This window comes from Cricetulus griseus, chromosome 4, assembly GCF_003668045.3.
Source record: "Cricetulus griseus strain 17A/GY chromosome 4, alternate assembly CriGri-PICRH-1.0, whole genome shotgun sequence".
NCBI lineage: Eukaryota > Metazoa > Chordata > Mammalia > Rodentia > Cricetidae > Cricetulus > Cricetulus griseus.
Genome location: NC_048597.1, coordinates 18,190,862 through 18,216,507, shown reverse-complemented (window position 1 = coordinate 18,216,507; position 25,646 = coordinate 18,190,862). Strand labels below are relative to the sequence as shown.

Genomic DNA, 25,646 nt, shown 5'->3' with positions numbered 1-25,646 from the left:
CATCACATTGCGGGTAGCAGTCAGTTTCTACTATCAGATCTGATAGGAGATTCCTAAAGGCTCTAATCTTAGGCCATGTGATTTTCCAGGATTCAGCTTTTCAAGAGGAAGAAAGGCATGAATTTCGAAAGACCTTACTTCATCTTAAGTCCTTTCCTGAGGACAGATTGAGCAGGTCCCCTCCATATTCATGCCGCTCATTCTCTGCCAATTGGTTATAGCACAGAGCCCTGACAGTTTCATGTGTGTGTGTGTGTGTGTGGGGGGGGGGGACCAGGAGGGTCAGCACTGGGAGTTGGTTCTCAGGTGCCATTCACCTGCTGTTTACAAAGAGGCTCTCTCTTTCCCTTGGAGTTTGCTCAGTCTCCTATGTCGACTGTTCCCTGATGTTTGTTTCATTTTTTGTGACTACCTTGAGATGATGGGATGTTACTTGGAATCGTAAACAAAATAAGCTTTCCTTCCCCTAAGCTACTCTTTGACTGGGGTATTTTATAACAGTAGCGGAAATGAAAATAAAACAGAAGGCTTGAGGTTAGATTGCAGTATTTGCTAGCCTCTGCTTCATACAGAGCAAGGACTGCCTGACAGGTCTGAGTGCAAGATACCTGTCTATTTACTTGTTGCCTTTTGCATTAGTTGTTCTAAGTTATTCCTGCTGAGACATCCTCTTTTTTTGCATATTTTAAAATTTGAATTAGAAACAAGATTGTTTTACATGACAATCCCAGTTCCCTCCCTCTCCCGTTCTCCCCTACTACCCCACAACTAAAACCCTACCTATCACATATCTTTTCTGCTCCCCCTGGATGGTGAGGCCTTCCATAGGGTGTCATCAGAGTCTATTGAGTCCTTTGGGATAGGGCCTAGGCCCACCCCCATTTGTCTTAGCTCAGGGAATATTCCTCTATGTGGAATGGGCTCCCAAAGTCCACACCTATGCTAGGGATAAGTACTGAACTACTACAGGAGGTCCCGCAGATTTCCGAGGTTTCCTCACTGAAACCCATGTTCCTGGGGTCTGGATCAGTCCCATTCTGGTTTCCCAGCTATCAGTCTGGGACCAAGAACTCCCCATTGTTCAGGTCAGCTGTTTCTGTGGGTTTCACCAGCCTGGTCTGGACCCCTTTGCTCTTCACTCGTCCTTCTCTGCAACTGGATTCGAGTTCAGTTCAGTGATTAGTTGTGGGTGTCTGCTTCTACTTCCACCAGCTGCTGGATGAGGGCTATCAGGTGGCATATAAGTCAGTCATCAAGATCATTATCAGGGGAAGGCATTTAAGGTAGTCTCTCCTCTGTTGCTTAGATTGTCAGCTAGTGTCATTTTTGTAGATCTCCAGACATTTCCCTAGAGCCTAATTTCTCTATGAATCTAAAATGTCTCCCTCTATTATGGTATCTCCATTCTTGTTATGTTCTATTCTTCCTGACTGAAACTCTGCTTGCTCATGTCCTCCACATCCTTCCTCTTCTCCCCTTCTCATTTTCATAGCTCACTCCCCCCTCTTTCCGTGCTCCCAATTTGCTCTCCCCTTCTCCAGGGGACCATGTATGTCTCTCTTAGGGTCCTCCTTGTTTTGTAGCTTCTCTGCCTGCCATGACATCTTGATTGTTTCCTCACAATGAAGATTAGTGAAACCTGAGTTAGGATATCCCAATTGCCCTTCACCTCTACGTTGCTCCCCTGTCCACTCTCACGTTAGAATAGATGCCCTCCACCAGCAAGCACGCTGGTCCACTAAGACTGTAGTAGCATTTCCAAACAGAGGATCCCTCTATGATGCTGTTCCCTGAGAGTTTGTTTCTTTTTTAGGAAAGTGCATGGTTCTTGCCCTTGGTTAGCTTTTAATGCCCAAAGGTAGTTGAACATAAAGTCCTTATTTACTTCTCAGACATTCCTACTTCTTTCTTTTGTAATGTTAAGCGGTCTGAAGCAGAATTTGCATAACCATATGCATAATATATATACCCAGTGGGCAAATGTCCATTGATAATGAGTGAACAAAACAATAAGTATATTATTGAGTTTCCAATAAATGGGAATTTTGATACTTCACAAAACATGGATGGACCTTGAAGACACATTAATTGAAATTAAATTACTCATGTAAAAGACAACAATAGGTCATTTATGTATGAGACATGGCGTTGTCAAACTGAAACAGACGTTCGTGGGAGATGGGATTACTGTCAGACCCAGCCTTACCTGGGTCTAAGAACCCTGTGATGACCTGTGTCAAGCACTGACCTGCTTATCTTGCTCTTAAAAATAGAACTTCAAAAGTTGGTTTTATTAACTTAAACACAAAAATAATGAAAAATTCTTTATACAGTTGTGAACACAGCAAACTTTTATACAGACGGGGTTAAATAGCATCTTTTAGAGGTGCATCGTGTAAGTCCAAACAACAGTATAAACATTGCTGATTTTCCTTGCTTCCTTCAAACAAAAAATGCAAAATGTCATGCATCTTGGGACCTTTTGCAGATGATGGTCTGATCTTTAACCTTAGGGAAGGATGCCTGCTCTGTAGAACCTCTACTTTGAAACTGGGGTGTTTGGTCTTTTTACTGGTTGCAGTTGCTGCTATAATTTCCATGCATTTTTCTGTCTAAATGTGAGAAATGACTTTATTTATTTATTCTTCGGAATCTATTAGGATTAAACATCACTTTGCCTTCCCAGTATTATACACACTTGAAAGTCTAAGATGGACATGTACAGTGACAGTAAGAAGAGCAAGTACCCCATGAGTGCATCTGGCTTCTCTTCTGAGCTGGTTCCCAGCAGTAACTCATTCATCCCTCATATCCATCCTGCCATCTCAATTACTATAATTGTCTTTAGCTGACAGGTGAAGAAATTGAAGAATAAATTTAAGTACTTTGTCCAAGGTGACACAATAAACAACAGAGTTGTGTATGGGATAACCATGCGAATGTTACCATCTTGACATATATTGTTCCTTTCAATGGATATTTCTGTGTTTTCTCATTTATAGATCTGAAAGTTTTAAGCATATTTCTATCTTTTAAACATGTTTTAGGGATGAAGAGAAGCCAAAGAACCCTATGGTAGAGCTGTTCTACGGAAGATTCCTGGCTGTGGGAGTGCTTGAAGGTATAGTTGCTTGTTTACTTTGATTACCAGTCAAGATGCTGTCCATGGGCTCTTTGTGTTTGTTGGTCGTCTTTGTTTGTGACTGATCTACTCTTCTAGTAGCTCTGCTCTCGTCCTTCCTACTAATCCTTTGCACAGAGAGCACAGCCCTGACTAAAGTGCATTTTCACACTCAACTTCCTTTCATCTTAATACTCCTTCCGATGAGTGGGCCTCTGTGAAACCGAGAACTCCAGAGTTAAATAGAGCTGATGTGATCCTAGGAAATTATGATTTTCTGGCATGATGCTTTCTAGATTTTAAGATTAGAGATGCTCAACCCAGGATATGGAATTAACTCAGTGGTAGAGTGCAGGTTTCCATCCTGAGCCCTGGAGGAACAGAGAGGTGGGAGAGGGAGATGGGAGAGAGGGGCGGTAGCTAAACCAAGCATCTGTAGATAGTCCCTAATTAGAAAACTCCACGGATCTGGAAACATGTATGGCCTTAAGCAGTTCAGATACAGAATATGCTGCCTGTACTGGACTTAACCATCTCAGTGTGATGGTCACTTTGTGAAGTTTGACTTTAGCAAGTTGGCACAGCGTGTTTTAGACTGATTGCTATATCCTTACATATTTTCAAGAAATGAAAGTGTTTTGCTTTTGAGTATTGGATAAGAGTGATTCTGCTCATTGCAGGCTGCATATTTCTTAAAAATTAGGTCTCTTAAATTCCTGTTTTGATTTTTCTAAAAAAAAAAAAGGTGTCAGACTCATTAAATATATCAGTTTTTTTAATATTTGATTCTCAAGCTATAAACTTTTGAGAACAATCCCAAAATGTCACAGGGGATTTTTCACATTGTTCAAAGTACACCTTTTATGAAATTATCTTTCTGTAATGGCTTGAATAAGGCAGATACAAACTGCATGTTAGGCATTTAAAAGGTTACAATGAGGTAAGTGCAGTTTTTCTTCAGAATCTACATAATCATTCATAGTGAACTACATGGTAAGTGGCATCTGGTTGTTTAATTTGCCTCTCTGACTTGTCTGAAGTAGGGTGTGTAAATCGGAAATAGGTCTAAGCAGGCTGGGATTGGGCACTGCAGTCCCCTTCAGAGCATTTCCTTCGTCGTAGCTGTTAGGTCATCTGAACACTTAGTATTTGGATGTTGCTTCAGATATTATGCTAGCTGATGTGGACTCTGTTACAGTGAAAGTAATTATTTTATATCCTTTTCCTACCATGTCTTCACTTCTCATCCTCATCCTCTGTTCTTACCCATGGTTCCTTGCAGGCAGTGTGCTGTGGCTTTATTAATGTGTTTCCCTGCAAAGCATCTTGGGCGCTTGGAGAGCTTTTATCCCAGTGGCTGACCTTTGCTCCTCTCTGCTTTTCCTGCTCACACTAGCTTTTCCTCCTGGTATTCAAGCCCTCTTACAAATACCTAAGTCTGTCTTTCCCCCACTTCCTCTGGCACCAACTCCTGGACTCTCCTGACTCTTGTTAAACTCTGTACCTTTCCTGTCAGTGTCCTGAGTACCTGAGTGTCCCTGAGTAAAACTTACACAGCAGGGGAGTTGTAAGGGATCTGGAATTTTCAGAAATGGCCGGAAATCTAAACACCGGGGGAAAGGGAGGACTTGAGAAGTGAGCTCATGCACCTGCACTTGTCACGTCACCTGGAAAACTAAACTGGCCTCCCCCATTTTCCTTTGGGGCTATTTTCATATCTTAATTCTTGTAGGAGAAAATCTTTCCCTCTGTGAATGAGCTTCGGACTTCATTAGCTCTATCCATTTCCACCTTTTCCAGATTCTTTTCATTGTCAGAACATGGAAGGGCCATTCTTGGCGTTCTTAGATTCTGTGTCTCTTGCTCTTTTATGTTGATTTATCCCATTCACTCCCCGTTCTGAGTCTTTAACTTCTTTCGCTCCCTGGTTGTTCACCAGAGTATTCCCATGTCCTACAACTTCTCATCACAAAATTCTTTTTGTGACTACCTAAGCATCCTTTCCTACTCATAGTTAAGTCCCTTGTTGTGAGGAGGCGGCTTCACCTGCCTACCCTTTCTTATTTCAACAAACCCTGTGTTAGGTGCTAGTGCCAGAACTCTGAAAGGATAGATCTTGTGAGATTATTCATTTCCTACCTATCAGCAAATCCACCGAATCCAGTTCAGTTCTGAACTCTTGTAATCCTAATAAGGCATCAGGCATTAATTCTTCCTCTTCTTCTATTATCTTGCCCTTACTTTAAAAACAAACTTTTCTAGCCACTGGGATACTACTTTCATTTGTCATTTTTTCTGCCTGTGTGGACTCTTAGAAAATGTGTGCTTTCTCTCTCTCTCTCTCTCTCTCTCTCTCTCTCTCTCTCTCTCTCCCCCTTCCTTCCTCCCCCCCTCTGTGTTTCTTATAACATATGAAGGTAGGTTCCTCAGGACTTAGTATAGGTTCCCTTCCTTCTCTACAGTTAACTAGGCAATCTCATTCATCACGATTTCCCTCACTCTAGTAAGCAAGAGGTTCAGAAATTTGCATTCCTAGCTCTTGAAATGGAAATCTTCTGGCCACTCTGAACCAGTGATTTCTATTCCTCCAGAATGGAGAGATAAAGTAGTCCTATACTTAGGCATTCAGTTCCTAGAAACCATCCGTTGTCCATCCATGTGAGATATAGGGAAATCTCTAACCCTCCCCTTCCTGGTGTGCTGTTTGTACTCTGTCTAAAGCCAGCCAGCTGAGCCCTGGACATGCTCCATTGTGTACACCAGTGTAAGTGTGTGTGTAGGAGAGCTTTATTCAGCGACTACTCTCTGGATCACAGTCATTGGTGCTCTTTCAAATTCAGAAAAGCATCCATGTATATACTTACTTTTGGAAACTGAAAAGCCAAATTGAGGAACATTAATTAACTTCTCCAACCACCCTATAGGAAAAAAATTTGAAAATACTGAAATGTTTGGTCAGTATCCACTTCAGGTCAACGGGTTCAAAGACCTGCATGAGTGCCTGGAAGCTGCGATGATCGAAGGAGAGATTGAATCCTTACATTCAGATAACTCAGGAAAATCAGGCCAAGAGGTGAGTTCAGCATTTTCATTGTCCTCTTCCTTCCCATTCTCTTTTGATTGGCACAATGCAAATTTGAGGTTCTAATTACACAGCTGCTGATGATGGAGAAAATTTTCAAAAATATGTTTGCATTTAATTACAATAGTTTAGGCATATGTATGAAGCTTGTACAGAATATATAATATGCAATCTATGTTAGATTCTCTCTAAAATTTTTCTCTCTCATTTTCTGGTTGTCACCCTTTAGTGATGCTTTCCCATTAGGGTAGTGGTCAGCAGCATGAAGTAATGGTCAGTTTTTACATAGGTACATGTTATACATGAACACATGTTGCTGTAATTTGTCTTGTTCTGTACAGCAAACCCCATTTCCTACAGAACAGACATTCCTGTTCTTCTGAGAGTGCTATTTTATTGCATAAGGTAGAATGGAAGACCATGCCTTTTTCATCAAAGAACTAACTGAGAAACACCCAAAGACATGTTTCTCCACATTGTTGTTTTAATTTCTACATCTACCAGTTTCTCTCCTGCTAGCACTGTCCATGTACCCATCCATCTGTATCCATCTGTTGGAGAAGGTGTGCACTACTGTAGAAAACAGGACAAATCATTGTCTTCCTAATCAGTCTGACTGATGTCTGGACAGAAGCTCCATGTACAAGGATATGGAGATCTTCATGTGTAGTATTTCCTGTTCCATTCTTAGTGGATAGGATGATGACCACAAACCAAACAACATAATTCATATAAAATGCCTCAGACTTCAAAAAAACAATCTGTAGTTACCGAATGAACAGCTGCTCTTAAGAAGTACAAAATGATGCTGGGCTGGGTGTATGCTTTTAATACCAGCACCAGAAAGGCTGAGGCAGGAAGATCATGAGTTCAAGGCTAGCCTGGGGTCTATATAGGATTTCAAGACAGCCTGGCCTATGAGACCCTTTCCAACCCCAATGGAGATTATATGATAATGTCCATTGGTATTAATAAGAATTTGGGTCTTGTTTGTTTAGAAATAAAATATTGTGCTACATAAATTTCTATTTATATGTTACTATGCTTGAAACATTAATAGTTCAGGGCTAGGTATGTAATTAATGATTCCTTAAAGTGAATTTAGGAAATGCCTGGTTTTTATCTTGAGCTCATGAACTGTAGACAAAGATAATGAAGTTTTTTCACTTTATAGTAGGAAAAAACCTGTGTTGCTATTGGAGAAAATGCGTTCCCAATACAGACATGCTACATAATATTCTCTGAGCATCCTCTCATGTACTACAGAAATGTGTAGAAGACTGCTTTCCACAGTTTTGGTCACTTCACTTCTCCCAGCCACTGTGGGTTCTCATCAGTTAAAATGTGTAGTAAGTTAGTTGGAAAGATATTTAAAGGACTGAGGTAAATTTTGAAGTAACAATTCTAAAAGTATGCTGGCCTGTTTGAATATCACAAATGAAGTTTGGAATATTATCCTATGGAATCAGGAATTTGTCTATAAGAGATCAGAGACAATGTTTTAATTTTTATCTAACCTTAGAAATGAGAAAGAACTAAATGGAATGGGCTGGACAGATGGCTCAAAAGTTACGAGCTTGTGCCACTTATCCAGAGGTCCTGAGTTCAGTTCCAAGCTCGGAGCACACTACCTCCCATAACTCAATCTCCAGGGACTTTTCTCTTTTAAACCTAGCATAGCATACTTATTATACTAGGTCTTTGGTGATTCTTATAAAACATGTTCCTTATATCTGACCTGGGCAAAACCTTACTCATATTCAGTTCAGGTAAGTGTAGCAGAGCCAGTGATCAGTAGTGCTTGGGGAGGGAGAAATAGCAACAAATAAGTATATGACTTCTAGTAGCTTTACTTGGAGAAAAGTAGCAGCTCTAGATTCAAGTTCACTTCTTTTTGCTAAGCCTGAGATGTTTATTCCTGTGTTTGGGTTCAGGTCTAAGCTCATCCACACTTACTGAGGGGGTGTGGTGGCATTCTCCTGACACTGGGAGCATTGACACACTGTGAAGTAGGTGCTGCATTTCCTTCAACAGAATCTTGTTGTAGGGCTTATAAAAATAAACACTTAAAAAGCATTTGTTCTATTTTTTTTTACATCTCTATATTGGTTTGTGAATATAAACATTCATCTTTTTAAACAAATGGTAGGCTTTTGTAAATCTTGAAGTTTTCACGAAAAGAAGTTTTTTGAAGTTTTGTTGACTCATGTGCGCATGTGTGGATGACAACTGGGTCATAACAGCAAGAAATTTAACACTGTAAACACTAGTTTGTATTTGAATACTCTGAATATGTTTCTTATAAGCATAATTTTATTCACTGATGACAAATCTATTTCCTGAATTAGTATAATGTGTAGTTGTAAAATTCAAGGTAAAAATAAGAAGACAAAAGAATAATATAGGAAGATAATGTTTTCCCGAGAACAGTGAGTATTTGTACCAGACAAGTATTTTCTTCCCTTTCAGTCAAGTCATGGGATTTGACAAGCTGGTTGAGTTCAGTATCACTCAACATAAGACTGAAGAAGGCAGAGCTCTTGAGTCTTAATGGCAACAGGTGTCTCCTTTTCTTCTGGCTGGAATTTCTAATGTGAACAATTGTGGAAGAAGAGCCTTGTGGAGATAAGGCTTCCCTCTGTCCTCTTATTGTCAGACCCACTGTTGGGATTTGCAAATGCTGTGGAATTTTTCAAAAGGAAGTTTAGCTGTTAGGAAACCATTGTATTCCCTCCTCAGTGGTGTCAGATGGTGACATCAGCACCATCATTGCACCCTATCCATAAAAGTGCCATGGGGCAAAACAGAGAGGGAGATTCTGAGTGTCTGTTGTTGTTGTCTTTCAGCATTGGTTTACTGAGCTGCCACCTGTATTAACATTTGAACTGTCAAGATTTGAATTTAACCAGGCATTGGGAAGACCAGAAAAAATTCACAACAAATTAGAATTCCCCCAAGTTTTGTATCTGGACAGGTATGGTTTATTTAGAATGGTATAATTTTGCAACAGTTCAGTGAGTCTCAGCTTAACTGATATACGTTATCTCACTAATTGTCAAGGGAATGTTAATTTTCTTTTATATAACTGTATTTTGGAATGTTAAAATAGTTCTTGTTTTACATGTGATACCTTATAAAATTTCAGTTGATCTTTTGTTGTGATAATTAGGCTGCACACCATATCTATTTCCAAGATACTTGGGAATACTAATGATTGCTCGTTTTTTCCTTGATATAGGTATATGCACAGAAACAGAGAAATAACAAGAATTAAACGTGAAGAGATCAAAAGACTTAAAGATTACCTCACAGTATTACAACAAAGATTAGAAAGGTATTTTAACTGCTATGACATTGTGATGGGAAAGCATGTGTTTTGTGACTAGATTTTTAATGTTAAATATGCTTTGGGGAGCTTATAATAGTAGTCATAGATAATCATTCTGGATTTAAATTTTGATCAATAATTTCAGAAACTAGGTTGCACCTTTAATAGGCTTTAGATGATTATTTTAGAAATTGAAATTAAATATGTGATTATCAACAGCTTGTTACCCTGATGCTGTACATGGAGCTAAAGGACTCCAACACAGAGCATGAGATTTACTTTGTGCTGAAGGGAATGGCAAATAAGATAACACTAGTGTCCCTGGCCTCCCAAGATTCATGCAGCAGTGTCACTCGGGAATAAGATGGGCAGGGAGGGAAGATTATAGGAGTGTGACTGGAGCCAGTGCTATCAAGTACCCAAGGGAGGGCTGTATGTGCAGATGTTTTTACATCCACAGTACTGCTTGATTCCTTAGGAAACAGCATAAAATGTAGAATGTGGGTGTCATGCAGCCAGGTAAGTCTACAGGCTGAAATGCGGTTTGAGTAATTCAGGTTGCTTACCTCCAACTTTACCCTCTGCTTTGATTTTAGTCTTCATATTCATAACATAAAATGTTGAGTTTGGCTGGGCGTTGGTGGTGCACACCTTTAATCCCAGCACTCGGGAGGCAGAGGCAGGCAGATCTCTGTGAGTTCGAGGCCAGCCTGGTCTCCAGAGTGAGTGCCAGAATAGGCTCCAAAGCTACACAGAGAAACCCTGTCTCGAAAAAACAAAAACAAAACAAAACAAAACAAAACAAAAGTTGAGTTCAAATTATCATATTTCCAGTGACTTTTATTCATAAAAGATTCCCATACATGTATGAAAAGTGCTCACAAGGTAAATGATGTTAAAGTCACTACCTTGAAGGCAAGGCTAGAGTAGAGAAGGGAGCGTTTGCAGACGATTCATCACTGTGTCTTCCTGCTGATCCACAGTTTAGAAGAGCATCTTCTCACTGATCTGCAGTTTAGAACAGCACCTTAGGTATATCCGTACTCACGGCTTTCCATCTTGATCAGCTTTGCTGTCCTTCCCTTCAAGATCATTTAGTGCATTTCCTTAATGTGTATTCTGTTTCATCTTCTCCCTTAGAAAGTAAGCGAGTTTCATTTCTGCCTTATTTTATAAGACTTAGAAAACCAAATACGCTGACAATATATATAAAACTTTGGTATATTTTATTAACAGATATTTAAGCTATGGTTCGGGTCCCAAAAGATTCCCCCTGGTAGATGTTCTACAATATGCATTGGAATTTGCCTCCAGTAAACCTGTTTGCACCTCTCCTGTTGATGATATTGATGCTAGTTCCTCAACTAGTGGCTCCATACCATCACAGTCTTTACCAAGGTAATCTTTCCCCATAAAACATGGACTGTGTTGCCTGTATCCATCCTGTAATGCATTCAAGCAGGGTTTTATAAAGTGTGTGTGTGTGTGTGTGTGTGTGTGTGTGTGTGTGTCTGTGTCTGTGTCTGTGTCTGTGTCTGTGTCTGTGTGTGTCAGTGTGTGTTGTGATTAACTCTTACAAGCCTTCTGATAAAGTAGATTCACTTAGTTATCTTATTATTCTTTATTAGCTTAGGACATCTATAGTTATTGATTGGAATGTTCATAAATTTTTGTCTGTTCAGAATTATACTTTGCAATGTTTTGGTCTGTAGTTTTTGCATCTTTTATGATATGTAAAACAATTCTTTTAGAGTAGAACTTTTTCTGTCAATGAAAGTTGGTATTAGCAAGAGATCTTTAATTAGAGCATGCATTAGATTTCCCATTTAAGTACAATAAGACAACCTTTAGAGTCACAGTTTTGTCTTTATGAGACTTAAGTCTTCATGCACTAAGTGTCTCATCAGGATATTAGGTCTGTTCTTAACATTTTTTTCTCGTGAAACTACGAGAGACTCTGATGCTATCTATGTATTTGGCCTAGTCTCCGCCAGAGCTTGAGTTTGGAAGTTTAATCAGTAGTATGTATATTTCTTTAAAAACACAGCACAACAGAACAGCAGGGAACCCCTGCCCCAGAACTGCCCAGCTCATCACCTGCATCAGGTTCTGCCCTGTCATTGAGAACAGTGATACACAAACCATTCACTCAGTCTCGGATACCTCCAGATTTGCCCATGCATCCAGCACCAAGGCACATAACCGAGGAGGAACTGTCTGTGCTGGAGAACTGTTTACATCGCTGGAGGACAGAAATAGAAAATGACACACGAGGTAAGAAGCTTCCCCTGACGGTGCGTTACCATCATTTCAGATGACGTTGGACATTGAAGGGAAAAATCACTTCTGGATTTCATATTCAAACAACAGTTCTTGTGTTCAATCTTTTCTGAAAAGATTTGATGTGAGAAACTGATCTGGTTCTCTGCTATTATGCTGTGAGTGTCATATTCACATGGACCGAAAGGGTTTCCCCAGATTACTTAGCTGATTAATGATATAACAGATGGTCTGATTTGCAGTCTAGTGTTCTAAATTTATATCAAACTGGCGTTCACAGCTACTCCATTGGTGAAATGTCATAGAGCCTCCGAATTTGTACTTACCAGTTTGCTACTTTCTGATGTTTGCATGATGAAAAAGGGGGATAACTTTGTCTTTAGGTATAAAAAATTTTAAAGTGAATTTTCATTTTGGTCTGTTTTTTAAATGGTACTTGAGGTTAAGTCTGGAGGTTTATCCATGCTAGAGATGCTGAGCCCCATTTCCAGCCTTAGAATTTTAATTTTTAAATCTGGTCTAACAGATTTTCAGAAAGCATCCATGAACCCAGTGCCAGTATGTAAGATATTCAGGGAGCATTCAGCAAAGTAAGAAAAATAAGGATTTTATGTGTGGGAGTGTTTGTGCCTAACGCATACATACTGAATGGCTGAATTATCTTTCTTAAAAGAAATTTTTCTTTATTTTGAGCTGTTATCTTTATTTTCTGTTAAAATATAGTTAATTTCTGTTAAAATATAAAATAATTTTAACAAAATTATTTCATGGTAGATTATAGGTATTTTTTAACTTTTCAAAAGATACTCTATTAACTCTAACTTATGCTAGAAAGAATATAGAAACTATTACTTTACATTAGAATGATGAGATTACATTAAACAGCCCTAATTGTCTTACTGTAAATAGTCAAAATGACTCCTGTGGATAAGTGTGACTAAAGAATAGTCATTTTGATAGAAAAAAAAATGACTGTACTGCCAGCCTTAGTGTGGAGAGTGTATTTTAATAGTACATATAACACATATAAAATCATTTTACTATTAGGATGTGCTAACATTCGTTAAGCACAGAGTTTATTGAATGCTGTCATATGTGTTGGACAGTCCCTTCTGGACATGGCAGATGGTGGGCACTAATAAGCTTTTTACAGTAAAGTGCTGCATCAAGGCAAAAAAGAAATGAAAGTTTTTGAATTATCTATCATTCAGCAACAACAGACACATGGAGGTGAAAGACCGCAGGCAAGGGAGAGGAGTCTCACTGGCCCCTTCAGTGCACAGTAGCATAAATAACTAAATAAGATCAACTTTTGAGAAGACAAACGTGTTTCCCAGCTGGAAGAGGAAGAAAGGATGATGAGTCCACTCTTCGTCATTTTAGAAAGACGAACTTGAGGAACATTCATGCCATAAGAAGACCTTGTGTATCCATACTGTGGATTAGGACAGACCAAATTACTCCAGGCATTTGTTTCTATCTGCAATTCTTATTGATACTACATACTAGCTGTGGCATTTAAGCTATTGTGTACTATTCCAACGTGCAGGAATAATGGATTTAATGTCCGTGTATTAACTGCAAACAGTGTTGGCCTACTATATATATGTATGTATTTATATATGCTATATAGTATATGCTATACGGCATACATATACACATAGTCTTCAATAAATAGAGTGTTTTTAAAAGTTTTAAAATCATGACTGTTTTCAAGTAGTTCTATGTGAGTTGATCCTCTCAGGACTTCCCCAAACACGGGTGTATTTTACTCTGGAGCAGTCCAGTAGATCACATGTCATTTCAATGTCTTGATTGGCTTTACCTTTATTATGAGTGCATTGAATGTTCACATTTTAAAAAATGTCATATTTACCTCATTCATTTTGTAGACATTTTGGACAGTTTAATGTATACCAAAAAAAGAAATGCTGAAAGTACTGTATATATTATTCATTCCTTGTAACAACTTGTAAAGTTGTTTTACCTATATTTTATATTAAGCAATTTTATAAATTCTTATTTCTTAAAAACCAGTGTACTCTATTTGAGACATTAATCTATTTGCCATAGTGCATGTTGTAGATATTATTTTCCCAATTTGTCATTTGATCTTAATGCTAGTTTTTGTTTTGTTTCAATGGGTTTGTTTTCTTTCATGTTAAATTTTTTGTGTGTAGGTATTCTACTTCCATGAATTTTGATGCATCACTTGTGTGCAGTGCCTCTGGAGGCCAGAAGTGGACATCTGATCCCCCTAGGATTAAAGTTACTGATGGTTGTGAGCTGCCATGTGGGTGCAGCAAATTGAATCCAAGTCTTCTGAAAGAACAACCAGTGCTCTTAACCACTGAGTCATCTCTGTAGCCACCCCCCCTTTTTTTTTTGTTTTGTAATGTTTATGAAAGTTTTAGTTGTTTGTAGGAAGTTTATGTTTTTCCTTTATGATTTCTTGATTTTCTATCAGGCTAAAGTAGGTCTTCCCAGAGTTTAAAGTTACTCATGTTTTCTGGTAATCTTTTCTGACTTCTTATTGGTTCTCTTCAACCCATTAATAGTATGTTATAATTACATGATATTTTAAGATATTGATAGTTATTTTTATTATCCAGATTTTAAAATAATGAAATAATGTAGCTGGGACACACTGTCTTTAAAGAGTTTTATAGGATTCTTTTCTACTCCAATTAGAAATAGTGGGTAAAGGAAGTTCTGTAAATAGACTCTATTTCCCTTGGTTACTTTAGTGTTCAGTCACTTAGGTGTACACAAACACTGTCTGTACGTATGGGGTAGTGAGTGTTGACATTCCTTGAAAGATTTCTGGATGTTCGAATGTGGATTGATTTTCTTGGCTCTGTATATCTCCTAGACAAGTCCTAGTTTTTGTATTTTTAACTTTGTCTTTGTGCTGAAAAACATCTCATTTCACACAGGCTCCAATGGTAACTAACATCTTAAAGAATAGGAAACTTCTCTTCTTCTCTAGTGTGATTGTAAGAAAACCTTGGTCCTGTTCTTATTACTCTCGGTAGAAAGCCATGTGACATTTGTCATCCATTAAGTCGTATCTTGTATCCGTAGATCTGCAGGAAAGCATATCCAGAATCCATCGAACCATTGAACTTATGTACTCTGACAAATCCATGATCCAAGTAAGTGAACACTGTGTGGCTGTCATTGTCACGACTGCTGACTTGCACTCTTAACCTTACCTTTATATCGTTTTTTAATGGTTTGGTTTTAATTGTGTGTGTATGTGTGTCTCTGTGTATGTATGTGTTAGTGCCTTTGGTGGCCAAAGTTGTTGGATTAGTTTAGAGCTGGAGTTACAGGCAGTTGTGAACTGTGGCTCATGTGTGCTGAGAATAAAACTCCGGCCTCCAAGAGAGCAACAAGTGCTTTTGACTGTTCAGCCATTCTCCCACCTTCCTACCGTCATCTTCTTTATCTTATACTAATACCCATTGTGTGTTTTGTTATACAAAGTGGAGAGATTTTATTATAATCATATATTTGGCATTACAACATAAACTAATGGGAGAAAATTTCTGCTAAAATTTTTAACAGATTTCCTTCATGCTGTACCTAGCTTAGTTAAAAAAGTTACAGTGGCTGTTTGGAACCCATTCCCTGTGGAGGGATACCTTTCTCAGCCATGATACAGCAGGAAGGGCTTGGTCCTGCCTCTACTTGATATATGCCAGACTTTGTTGACTCCCCATGGGAGGCCTTACCCTTTCTGAGGAGTGTATGGGGGTTGGATGGGAGCAGTAGGAGGAGGGAAGGGGGAACTTTGATTGGTATATAAAATGAAAATAGAAACTTTTAAAGAAAAAAATTTTAAAGGCCAATAAAAACTAAAATTTATAAACAATTTTCTAAACATCTTAATAAAAAAAACTATGTTCATTGGGAGAAAATATATGACTATTTAAAGATACATAATTTTGGGAAAACTCTGAAGCTCAGTGAAACTTTAAGATCTGGCAAGGAAGGGATAGCACACATCTTCAAAACCAGCACCTAGGATATTGAGGCATGTAGATATCCATGTGTTTCAGGCCAAGAAGGGCTGCATAGTAAACTATTTCCAAACAGCAAGAAAAGATAAAAACCCTTAAGTCTGGGTATGCATTGACTATGCATTCTGTTTTTTAAGCTCGCAGAACTGTGAAGCTGGGGAGAAACCTTGCATGTTAATGCTCACTGAGATGCCCTTGTTCAGTAGAAATAAGTATTAGGCCACCCACTAACACGCACAAGTGTACTTTCAGTTATTACACGTTTTGCATATATTTTAGTTTATTTAACTTCCCTACATTGCCCCCATAATGGATCATTTGACTTGTTTTGTTTGTTCTGTTGTTTTCCTAAAAAACTTTAATCCCCTCTGCTTTAATCCTATTTAGAAAATATGCCCTTCTCCCCCATTTTAACTCAAATAGGTAGTTTTCAGATTTTCTTGCCTGTATACTTGAAGCTCAACTTTGTTTTTCTTTCAATGTTAGGTCCCTTATCGCCTCCACGCTGTTTTAGTTCACGAAGGCCAGGCTAATGCAGGGCACTACTGGGCATACATTTTTGACCATCGTGAAAACAGATGGATGAAGTACAATGATATTGCTGTGACCAAGTCATCATGGGAAGAACTAGTAAGGGACTCTTTTGGTGGCTATAGAAATGCCAGTGCATACTGTTTAATGTATATAAATGACAAGGCACAATTCTTAATTCAAGGTAAGATGATGTGTCATCACCATTATTATTATTATTATTTAGAGATTGCTTTTTAATTACTATGTGTGAGTGTTTTGTCTGCATGTATGAGAGTGCACTTTGTGAGAGCCAGTGCTTGTGTGACCACCAGAAGATGGGAGTGGATTCACTAGAACTGGAGTCACAGACTCTTATTGTGAGCCACCATGTGGGTATTGGGGACTGTACCCAGGTCCTCATGAATAGCAAGTGCTCTTAACTGTTAAGCCATGAAGCCCCAGGGTGAAGGATTTTGAATAAGAAATTTTCTGTGACTATTTGGCTGTGTGATGAATTCACTCAGAGCATAGCGTCTGTGATATGTATTTTTCACTGGCAGATGTGAGAAGCTGGATTGAGGAAGTAATATAACCCAAGCTAGACTTCAGTAATGGGACCCATGCAGAAATATTGTACTCACAGATAAATAGTAAATGTGAATCTGAATGTTTTCCTCCATAGTGAGAGCTCTTTAGTTACTCTGTCCACACTTTGGCTGACATTTCACACCTCAGCTCAGCACAGGAGTCTTTTGTTTCCTGGCCTTTGACATTTCTTCAAGTTTCACTTACCACCATTGTCCAATTTGAACTTCATGTACTTGACTGATATTTGAACTTCACATCATCTCCTCTTGCAAACTTTTTTGTAACCTTCCAAAAATATTTGTTCATGTATTCTCAAACAGATTTCTTCCATTGGGCAGTTGTGTTTTTGACTAGTAATATGGTTGGCTCAGAGCCAAAGTCCCTGTGAGTCTTTTTATTTTTGTTACTCTAATATGGGCTTTGCATAAAGAAACCATCCAGTAAAGGCTCTGAGGAGATTTGGTCAATTTTCCTTCGGTGTCTCCTGACCAGGCATGTGTACTGTAAGTTGTCTAAGTACTACTTACATAACGTTTCAGAACATCTTGCTGCATTGACATTCTTCATAAGTTTATGTGGTTTTGTGATGTGGTTAATTCCTTAACATGAGAAACAGTTTCAGTTCTGTGTAGACCCTAACAAAACCATGATTGATTCTGACTTCTGTGAAAAGGCTATTTCCTGCATAAACAGAGATTGGGTGCTGTCTTATAACAGCAAAAATGATAATACATCGGTGTTAGAGTCACAGACCATTTTAATCCTGTGCCCGTCTCTTCACTACTCTTCACAGTCTAGAAACTTCTAAGAATCCCTTAGGTCATTTTTAAATAACCATGCTGTTGTTTGTCCGAGCACTTTTGGACTTGTAAAGAAAATGTGGGTAATATTGTTTGCTATAATGACTACGTGTAATAACTAATAGTCTGTAGTATGGATTCCATTTGAAATGCATTCTATTTTGAGCTTTGCATTTTTCCTTTAACTCTTAATTTTATAGTAGTTTTTGAAATATGATTTGCAGAGGAGTTTAATAAAGAGACTGGGCAGGCCCTTGTTGGAATAGAAACATTACCACCAGATTTGAGAGATTTTGTTGAGGAAGACAACCAACGATTTGAGAAAGAACTAGAAGAATGGGATGCACAACTTGCCCAAAGAGCATTGCAAGAAAAGCTTTTAGCAGCTCAAAAACTGAGGGAGGCGGAATTTTCTGCAGCTACAGGTTTGTTCATTTTTATTGTTATATTTTATTATCAAGTAATACCATCGATTAGTATTGTGGTTTAACATAAGTTATGCTCACTGATGTATTCAGTAGTAGGGCCATACACTCAATACCCAATTTAGAAGAAAAAGGTAAAATAATGTTAGCCAAAACTAAATTTTCAAACTATCTTCTGAGCTATAAATGATAGATAGGCCGCTAACACTGGCACATGTATAAGACATCAAAAATGAAGTTTAACTGCAGACCAGTATAAAGAAGCAATAAAATTTATTAAAGGTCTAGCACCCTCCATGCCCACAGGTCAGAGCTTCCTCCCTCCTGGGCAGACTTCAGCGCACAGGTTACCCTGTTCAAGATAATTGCTAAGATTTCTCTGCCTGCTTTGAGCCAGCTACTGTCCTCTTGGCAGGAAGCAGGAATAGTTATGATTAGGAAAGATGTAAATCCACTTACTGGGTCTATTAAGAAAGCAAATACTAAAATACTCATATTTATTGTATAATACTGGGATAGCAACATTGATTCGGTTTCTTTTTAATTGACATTACAAAACAGGGTTGGTAATATAGTTCAGTAGTAGGACCATGTGATCAATACCCAATTTATACAAAACATAAAATAATTCTCATAAAAACTATCTTCCAAGCTAAAAATTGTATATGGACCAATAAAACTGGAAAATTCATAAAAAGTATAAATACTAAAACATGTAATTCTTAAATTTTACCTGATAAAGCCATTAAAATATTCAAAGTAAATAGTATAGTAAATTTAACACAGTGAGCTTTCAGGAAAATGGAAGGTAAAACTTCTTTCTATCCTGTTTATAAAGATTAACTGCAAACCTGTTTTAGGACCACCCATTTTTTGCTATAAATTTTTCATTTCTCTGCACTGGTTAGGAAAGTGAGAAGACAGGAAGTAAACCTAGATAATTTCTACAAATTAGACAACCCAGAGAGACTCCTGTCTTCCCATCTCTGTTTCTGTCCACTCTGAGGGGATGTCTTTACCTATTCACTCCCCTTGCCGGGATTTTCCCGTTCTTTTCTTACTGTTAGAGGAATCATTTTGGGGATTTGCTTTGCTTAATTCATCTTTCATAGAGATATTTCAATGCATCATTATGTGTGTTAAAAACCTTTTAACTTTATTGTTTTGAACATTAAGCAGAATTACTTTTTCAGTAGGAAATATATACTAACCCATTATCACATTGTGACGGATGCAGGCATACACAAGTCTGCACAGATTTATAATTTCTTTTGAAATAAATTGAACAGTTAATTTATCAATACTGATATTAAGAAGCAAAGGATTCAGAATCCCTAAAGACCAAGAATAAGATAGCATACCAGCTGGGTGTCAGTGGCACACACCTTTAATCCCAGCACTCAGGAGGCAGAGGCAGATGCATGTCTGTGAATTTGAGGCCAGCCTTGTCTACCGAGAGAGTGCCAGGCCAGGAGAGGCTCCAAAGCTACACAGAGAAACCCTGTCTTGAAACACCAAAAAAAAAAAAAAAAAGAGCATACCAACAAAACAAAAAGGCAATCATTCTGGTATGTAAGTGTAAGTATTGCAGGGTCTGTCTGAACCCACCATTAGAAGCAAGTGAGCTTTGCCACTGTGCAGGGCTGTGTTTTCTTCTCCCAATGCATCAAGTGGCTTCCTTGTAGAACAGAGAAGCTCTGAATTTACAATGGTGTTGCTTCAGTAGCTACCAAGAGAGTTCTTGGCCCCAATCAGTTCCTTTCAGTTTCTTAATCAATTCTATTCCTTTTATAAATTATTTTCATCTTTGGTCTCTTCTGTATTCATGATTCTAACCAGTCCTAGAACTTGGCCAAGGTGTATGTGTCTTTTTCCATTGACATCTGTGGAGTGCATTCACAGTAGTAAGGTGGAGGGGCTGCATAATTGACCCAGAGGCATTCAGACACAGTGATTGTCCATTCATTTATTGACCCCCAACTTCATTTGTGATTAGCCTACATTTTGTGATGCCAAACGTAAAGTTTTAGACGTTCTCTGTGTCTTTTTTTTTTTTTTTTTGTCTTAAAAATGAGAATCTAAATTTAAGGCTAGCATTTTATTTCAAAGTCAAACTAATACACATTCTCTACTAATCTTCCAGCCTCCCCTTACCTTGTACATTGTCATTTGCCCTGTTTTTGTGATCAGTACCTCCGGCCAAAAATTTTTGTGTGTTTTGAGATTTTAAAAATTGGGTGTGAATTATTGAATATATATTTTTATGTTACTTTTTAATTTGTAAAGTAAACTTGACAAAAATGCAGATAGATTTTTGAGGGGCACCAAAGTAACAAAATGTAAAGTTTGTATGAATGTTCAGTTCACACGCATCTTTTGGTATGATTGTACTAAGATTTTAAGAAGCAGCCTCTCTGTACAGTAACAAGCATCTCCATCATTAGTTTAATGAACACTATGTAATATATGTGTGTTCTTTGAATGCTTTCTGAATTTATTTTTTTCCCTTGGGAATTTCTATAATTTTCATTCTTAGTGAAAGACCATGGTAATTTTTAAAAATTACTCTTAGATGTCAGATATGAATATAATGTATTTAAATCTTATCCAGCCCATTTCCCAACTCTTCATTTTTTTCTTAACCCACTGTCTCCAGTTAATGTTGTCCATAGTTTGTGGGCATTGAGCTCCATCCACTTAAGAATGTACAGCATACCTTGGACTGCCAACTCTTAAAATAAAAGAAAGCAATGTCTCATAGAGAAATACATTTTAAAGTGTGCCAGGAAGATATGGCTTTCTGTTGTGGATTAGTTTGAAGTTGAACTCAGGTTTCAAAGCCTTTATTATTAACATTACACAATTGAACTTACAGACTCAGAAATAAGAGTTCCACAGTTGTTTACCCACAGCCAGCCTAACTGCTCTCTCACTGCTGTGTTTAGGGAGTGATTGAATACATTCTTGTAGCGGAGAAGATGCGTCTCTCTGTAGTAATTCTCTTTATCTCTGTCAGTATGCATTCGGTGACTATGACTTATAGGAAGTCAAGGTAATAAATACCTCTTTTTTTTCCTTGAGCATCCACTGATTTTTCAATTACTTTTCTAGGACCGGTTAGCTAGTCCTTTCTTTCACCTTAGCCCTGTTCCTCATACTCTCACATGCAGGGAACATTCCTAAAATGGTGACATTACTGATAATATTTATGACTGTCTACTTTTCAAGATCTTTTGAATACCCCAAAGTTTTTATGAATCCTTCCACTATCACTCCATCTGTTTTCACTACAAAGTTTTTTATAACCCTTCTTAGGTTGTACTTCATTTTAACCTGCTTATTAATGTGATTTATATCAAGATTTTTATGAGTCTTTTATTGGTCCTTAACAATGTTTTCTGAAAGCTATTTCTTCTTCCTGGACTCATTTCATTTCCAAAATAGTCCTGCCTACAAGTTTCAAGACACACATCAGTTGGCATGTCTTCTAAAATGTCGTTACTAATAGTACTGTCCCAAGTGTGTATATAGGGCTCACAGTCCATTTATAAAAGGTTTTGAATATCATTACATTTAATATTATATTATAATAGACTGCAGATTTACCTTGACTTCTTAAGAAATTAAAATAGATGAAATATATAAGCATGTATATCAGGTTTTTAGTCTAGCCAGAGAAAGTGGTCTTGGATGATACTCAGTCAAAATCACTTAATATTACCCATAAGTGTTTTAGAATCACATTTCTATAAAGAAGAAAACTTTTATCCCATGAACTATAATAGATTTGACTGTGTTCATCAAATAAAATTATTCTTACTCTTAGTTGCTTAATATCCATAAACTCTTGGACTGCTAATTCGATCAGTGTCTGACCAGATTATTTTCTTTTTCCTTACTGTGTAAGCTCACTATTCTATTAGCCATTATTCTTGCTATATGGTGAAAAGAAACTGTGGCAAACACAAGAAACACTTTGTCAGCAAATTTCTAAGTCCTAAGTATAAAGCTTAAGATGCCTGCAGGAGACCATCCAGAAAGAGATGCTCTGTCTAGTTGGAAGTAGCCTAGGATTGTCTCTTCCCTGTCTTCAGTAGGGACATTGAACATATCAGCATCAATCAGGAAGTAGTTATGTACATAAGCAATTAACGTCTCTTAACTTCCCCCCTTCCTTGCTTTAAGCAGTCTCACTTCTAGTTTTCCTTATAGTAAAAATCACCCCTCTTTTCACAATAACCCAAGTCAAAAGCTTAGGATTACCTTTGTGTTTAAGTTCTGACCTCTACCATGGCTTCCAAAATACACATTTACATCTCATCTCTTCTGCCTGCCTTTATTGCTGTCTGATATCCAAAGTGTAACCATCCCATTTAATATTGCTCAGGTAACTTGTAGTAGCTTCACTGACCTCAATTCTACTTCCTTCTGTAATCCATTATTCCAAATGTAACTAGCACAATTTTCTGTGTGTGCTGGAGCTAGAACTGAAAGACTTCATTCTGTATGCTAAGCTAGAATTGGAAGACTTCTTCATTCCAGGTCATCTTTTAATGTGGTAAACATGTCTTGTTGCTCTTGTATTAAAGCTTTTCCTACCTCTTGTTCACCTCAAAACATTTACAGGACTCAAGACTGCTAACACTTTGCCCACCAGCGCCCTCCCTTGATACCTTGACTATTATGCAGTACAATCTCTACCCCCCCCTCATTACTTGGGGGTCTTTGGTGGGAAAAAACTCAATAAACTTTAGGTTTTGAAAGTTACCTTGTCCTGCATCCCACAAACTAAATTGCTTATAACAACACCCTCATTTTACTTCCAGACTTTATTGTCAACATATTGTTATATTTAGTTGTATTTCTACTATTGTAACAAAATGCCACAACCAAGGCAACCTATAAGAAAACATTTAATTTGGGGCTCAGGGTTCCAGTGGATTGGAGTCCATGACTGTCATGGCAGGCTGACGTGGAGGAAGAGCAGTAGCTCAGAGATTGTAACTGTTCCAAAAGCATGAGGTGGAGAGAGATCCCCTGGAAATGGTGTGTGCTTTTGAAACCTCAAAGCCTGTCTCCAGTGACACATCTCCTACAAGAGATGATGCCTCCAAACCCTTTCCAAGCAGTTCCACCACCTGGGGACCAGGCATTCAAATACTGGAATCTAAGGAGCATTCTCATCAAACCAACCTTTTGACAGTTACTACTGTTCAATTTTTAATTAGTGACTTTGTGCATAATTAATTTAAAGAGAAGACATTGCTGTCTGTTACCACTACTAGAAACCTAGTGTCCAGCCTTGCACCAGACACACAGGTGTTTAAGGTTTGTTGTTGAAACCAATGCCCATGTTTTTGTATTGAAAACATAGTACTACTTGTTGAGTGATAAATGTTTGGATTATAAAATGTTACTGTAGCTCTGTTTTGTTTCATGGGATATTTGAGCAATGAATGATTCTAACTCCAAGCAGTGCAGAGAATGTACCTTGTCATTCTTCATGTTCATTCTTTTACTTAAGTGCTATTTCTGTTGTTCTGTTAAGTTATGTTCCTATTTGTTCTGGGCCTTGAAGAATTAGCAGTGCAAAGGGGAAATAGCATGACTGCTCATCAGATTTATAGTGTGTCAATTGATATGAGCCTTACTAAAGTAGTAATTAACTGTAATTGTGGTAAAGACGTCTTAAAATGGTAAGTTCTAAGTTATAGTGGAGCAGGGGTTCTCTTGTGTTAGTGATTTTTCACTTTGAAAAGGAGCCATTTGCCTTTATGATGGAGACTCTCCATTGTCATATTTTAAGAGGGGACAGAGGTGATACAAGATATCCCTCCACAGCACAGACTTGTTCAAAGCAAAAATCTAAATAATGCTAGGCCTTGGAACTATGCTCTACAACTGATACTTCAGCAAGTAAGCTAGTTTGCAGAAAGTGGGAGAACATACAGGCCAAGGGAAGAATATGTGGAGCTGATGGGTGGAAGGCGAACTTCTCTTAGTGTAAGCAGAAGTGGTAGTGTGTGGGCTTTTTTGAGCAGAGGACACAAAGTGACATTGGAAGAAAAGGCTGAAGCCCAGTGATGTAAAACTATGTAGGTCATTAGATATCCAGAGTACTGTTGGCTCTATGATCTGGAGCTCCTAAGTTAGGTAGAGCTGGAAGTACCTTGGATCCTTTTCCTGAATGGTATTTGAGGTCACAAACTCACATTGGCACCAGTGTGGCAGCTTGTCATTTCTTTCTCTTCTGAGAGTACTCAGTTTACAAGGGGCAAGACCAAAAAGGAGATGGTAGGGTTCACTTAGGGTCAGGATTTGTCAGACAGATGGGGAAAAAGTAAACTTGTACTCCTTGGAGAAACACATACTGAAATTGCAATGGCAAGCCAATTCTCCTTTTGACAAAACACTGGATGGTTTTTCAAAAAGAGACTGCTACTTTTCATGTAGAAAAAAATGTGCTTTCATAAGATACAGTGGGCATATATTTTTTAGTAATTGAGTACTCTTGGTTTTCTTCTTTTCCTTTATGGTTCCTTTTTGTTGGTAAGTTCTTGCAATTTATTGAAGGTCACAGTTGACAGCACACAACTTAACTTGGTTGATGTCTAATTTCTGAGTTAGAAATACGCTCATCGTATTCATCTAGTGTCTTGTGGTCTATATGAGATACACAGCTGATTCTTTTCTCCTGAAGCACAAGCAGGAGGATCAGACTATCTAGAGCAGCCATCAAGAAGCGACTTCTCAAAGCACTGGAAAGAAGAAACTATCCGAGTGATTGCCAAAGCATCCCATGAACATGAAGACAAAGGGCCCGAAACAGTTTTGCAGTCGGTAAGAACTTTCCTTGTGGCTCTTGGAACACAGCATTCCCACAATGCAATGGAAATCTCCCTGTCTGGGAGGCAGGGGGTGCTGTGGCTCTGCCATGCCTGATCTGGGAGTGTGGGCTGTCATTTCCTCAGCTTATGATTTTAAATAAAATTCTCTCTCCAGTTTCTATTTTTCTGTCAGAGGAATAAGAAGACTCAGTGATCATAGATTAAATTGTCCATTTGACTTGGAATTTAAAGAGAAGTATAAAATTCAATAGCAGTTTTCATGTTTCCCTCTTTCCCTGTCTGTGATCTGCCAATCAATTCTGTAGTAATTAGGATTTTTAAGACAATTGTCTTTGTTCCATTGAAAGTGCTTCACAAGAAGTGATAGGATTATTAGAAAATAAATATAATGTGCAGTTTGTGAGTATCCTGGTTAGAAATTGTTACTATCGTCTTACAGTAGTCAAGTTAACAATTTGTTTTATGGGTGCAAAATGAGCACAGAAATATGGGGTTACGTTGTCATTGTGGGTTTGGAAAACATATGTCAACTTTGTACTGCAAAACCACCATGCCCATAGTCAGCCTACCCCAGTTTTAGTAGTGAATGTAATCAGCCCCCATGCAGGCTTTATGGAAGCTCCTTTAGGACCTGAA

General features: G+C 38.1%; 1 protein-coding gene across 3 annotated transcripts in view; it reads left to right on the top strand.

The window, feature by feature from the left end:
* The window catches only part of Usp25 (ubiquitin specific peptidase 25), a 95,535-nt gene that overhangs the window by 51,794 nt on the left and 18,095 nt on the right, over positions 1–25,646 (top strand). For all 3 annotated transcript variants that reach the window (XM_035444374.1, XM_035444375.1, XM_027412397.1), the window contains 10 exons: positions 3,048–3,121; positions 6,046–6,194; positions 9,050–9,177; positions 9,442–9,537; positions 10,768–10,929; positions 11,579–11,805; positions 14,896–14,966; positions 16,323–16,551; positions 17,962–18,162; positions 24,863–25,002. In XM_035444374.1, the coding sequence (XP_035300265.1) occupies positions 3,048–3,121; positions 6,046–6,194; positions 9,050–9,177; positions 9,442–9,537; positions 10,768–10,929; positions 11,579–11,805; positions 14,896–14,966; positions 16,323–16,551; positions 17,962–18,162; positions 24,863–25,002 (1,477 nt within the window). The remainder of the gene's footprint in view (positions 1–3,047; positions 3,122–6,045; positions 6,195–9,049; positions 9,178–9,441; positions 9,538–10,767; positions 10,930–11,578; positions 11,806–14,895; positions 14,967–16,322; positions 16,552–17,961; positions 18,163–24,862; positions 25,003–25,646) is intronic.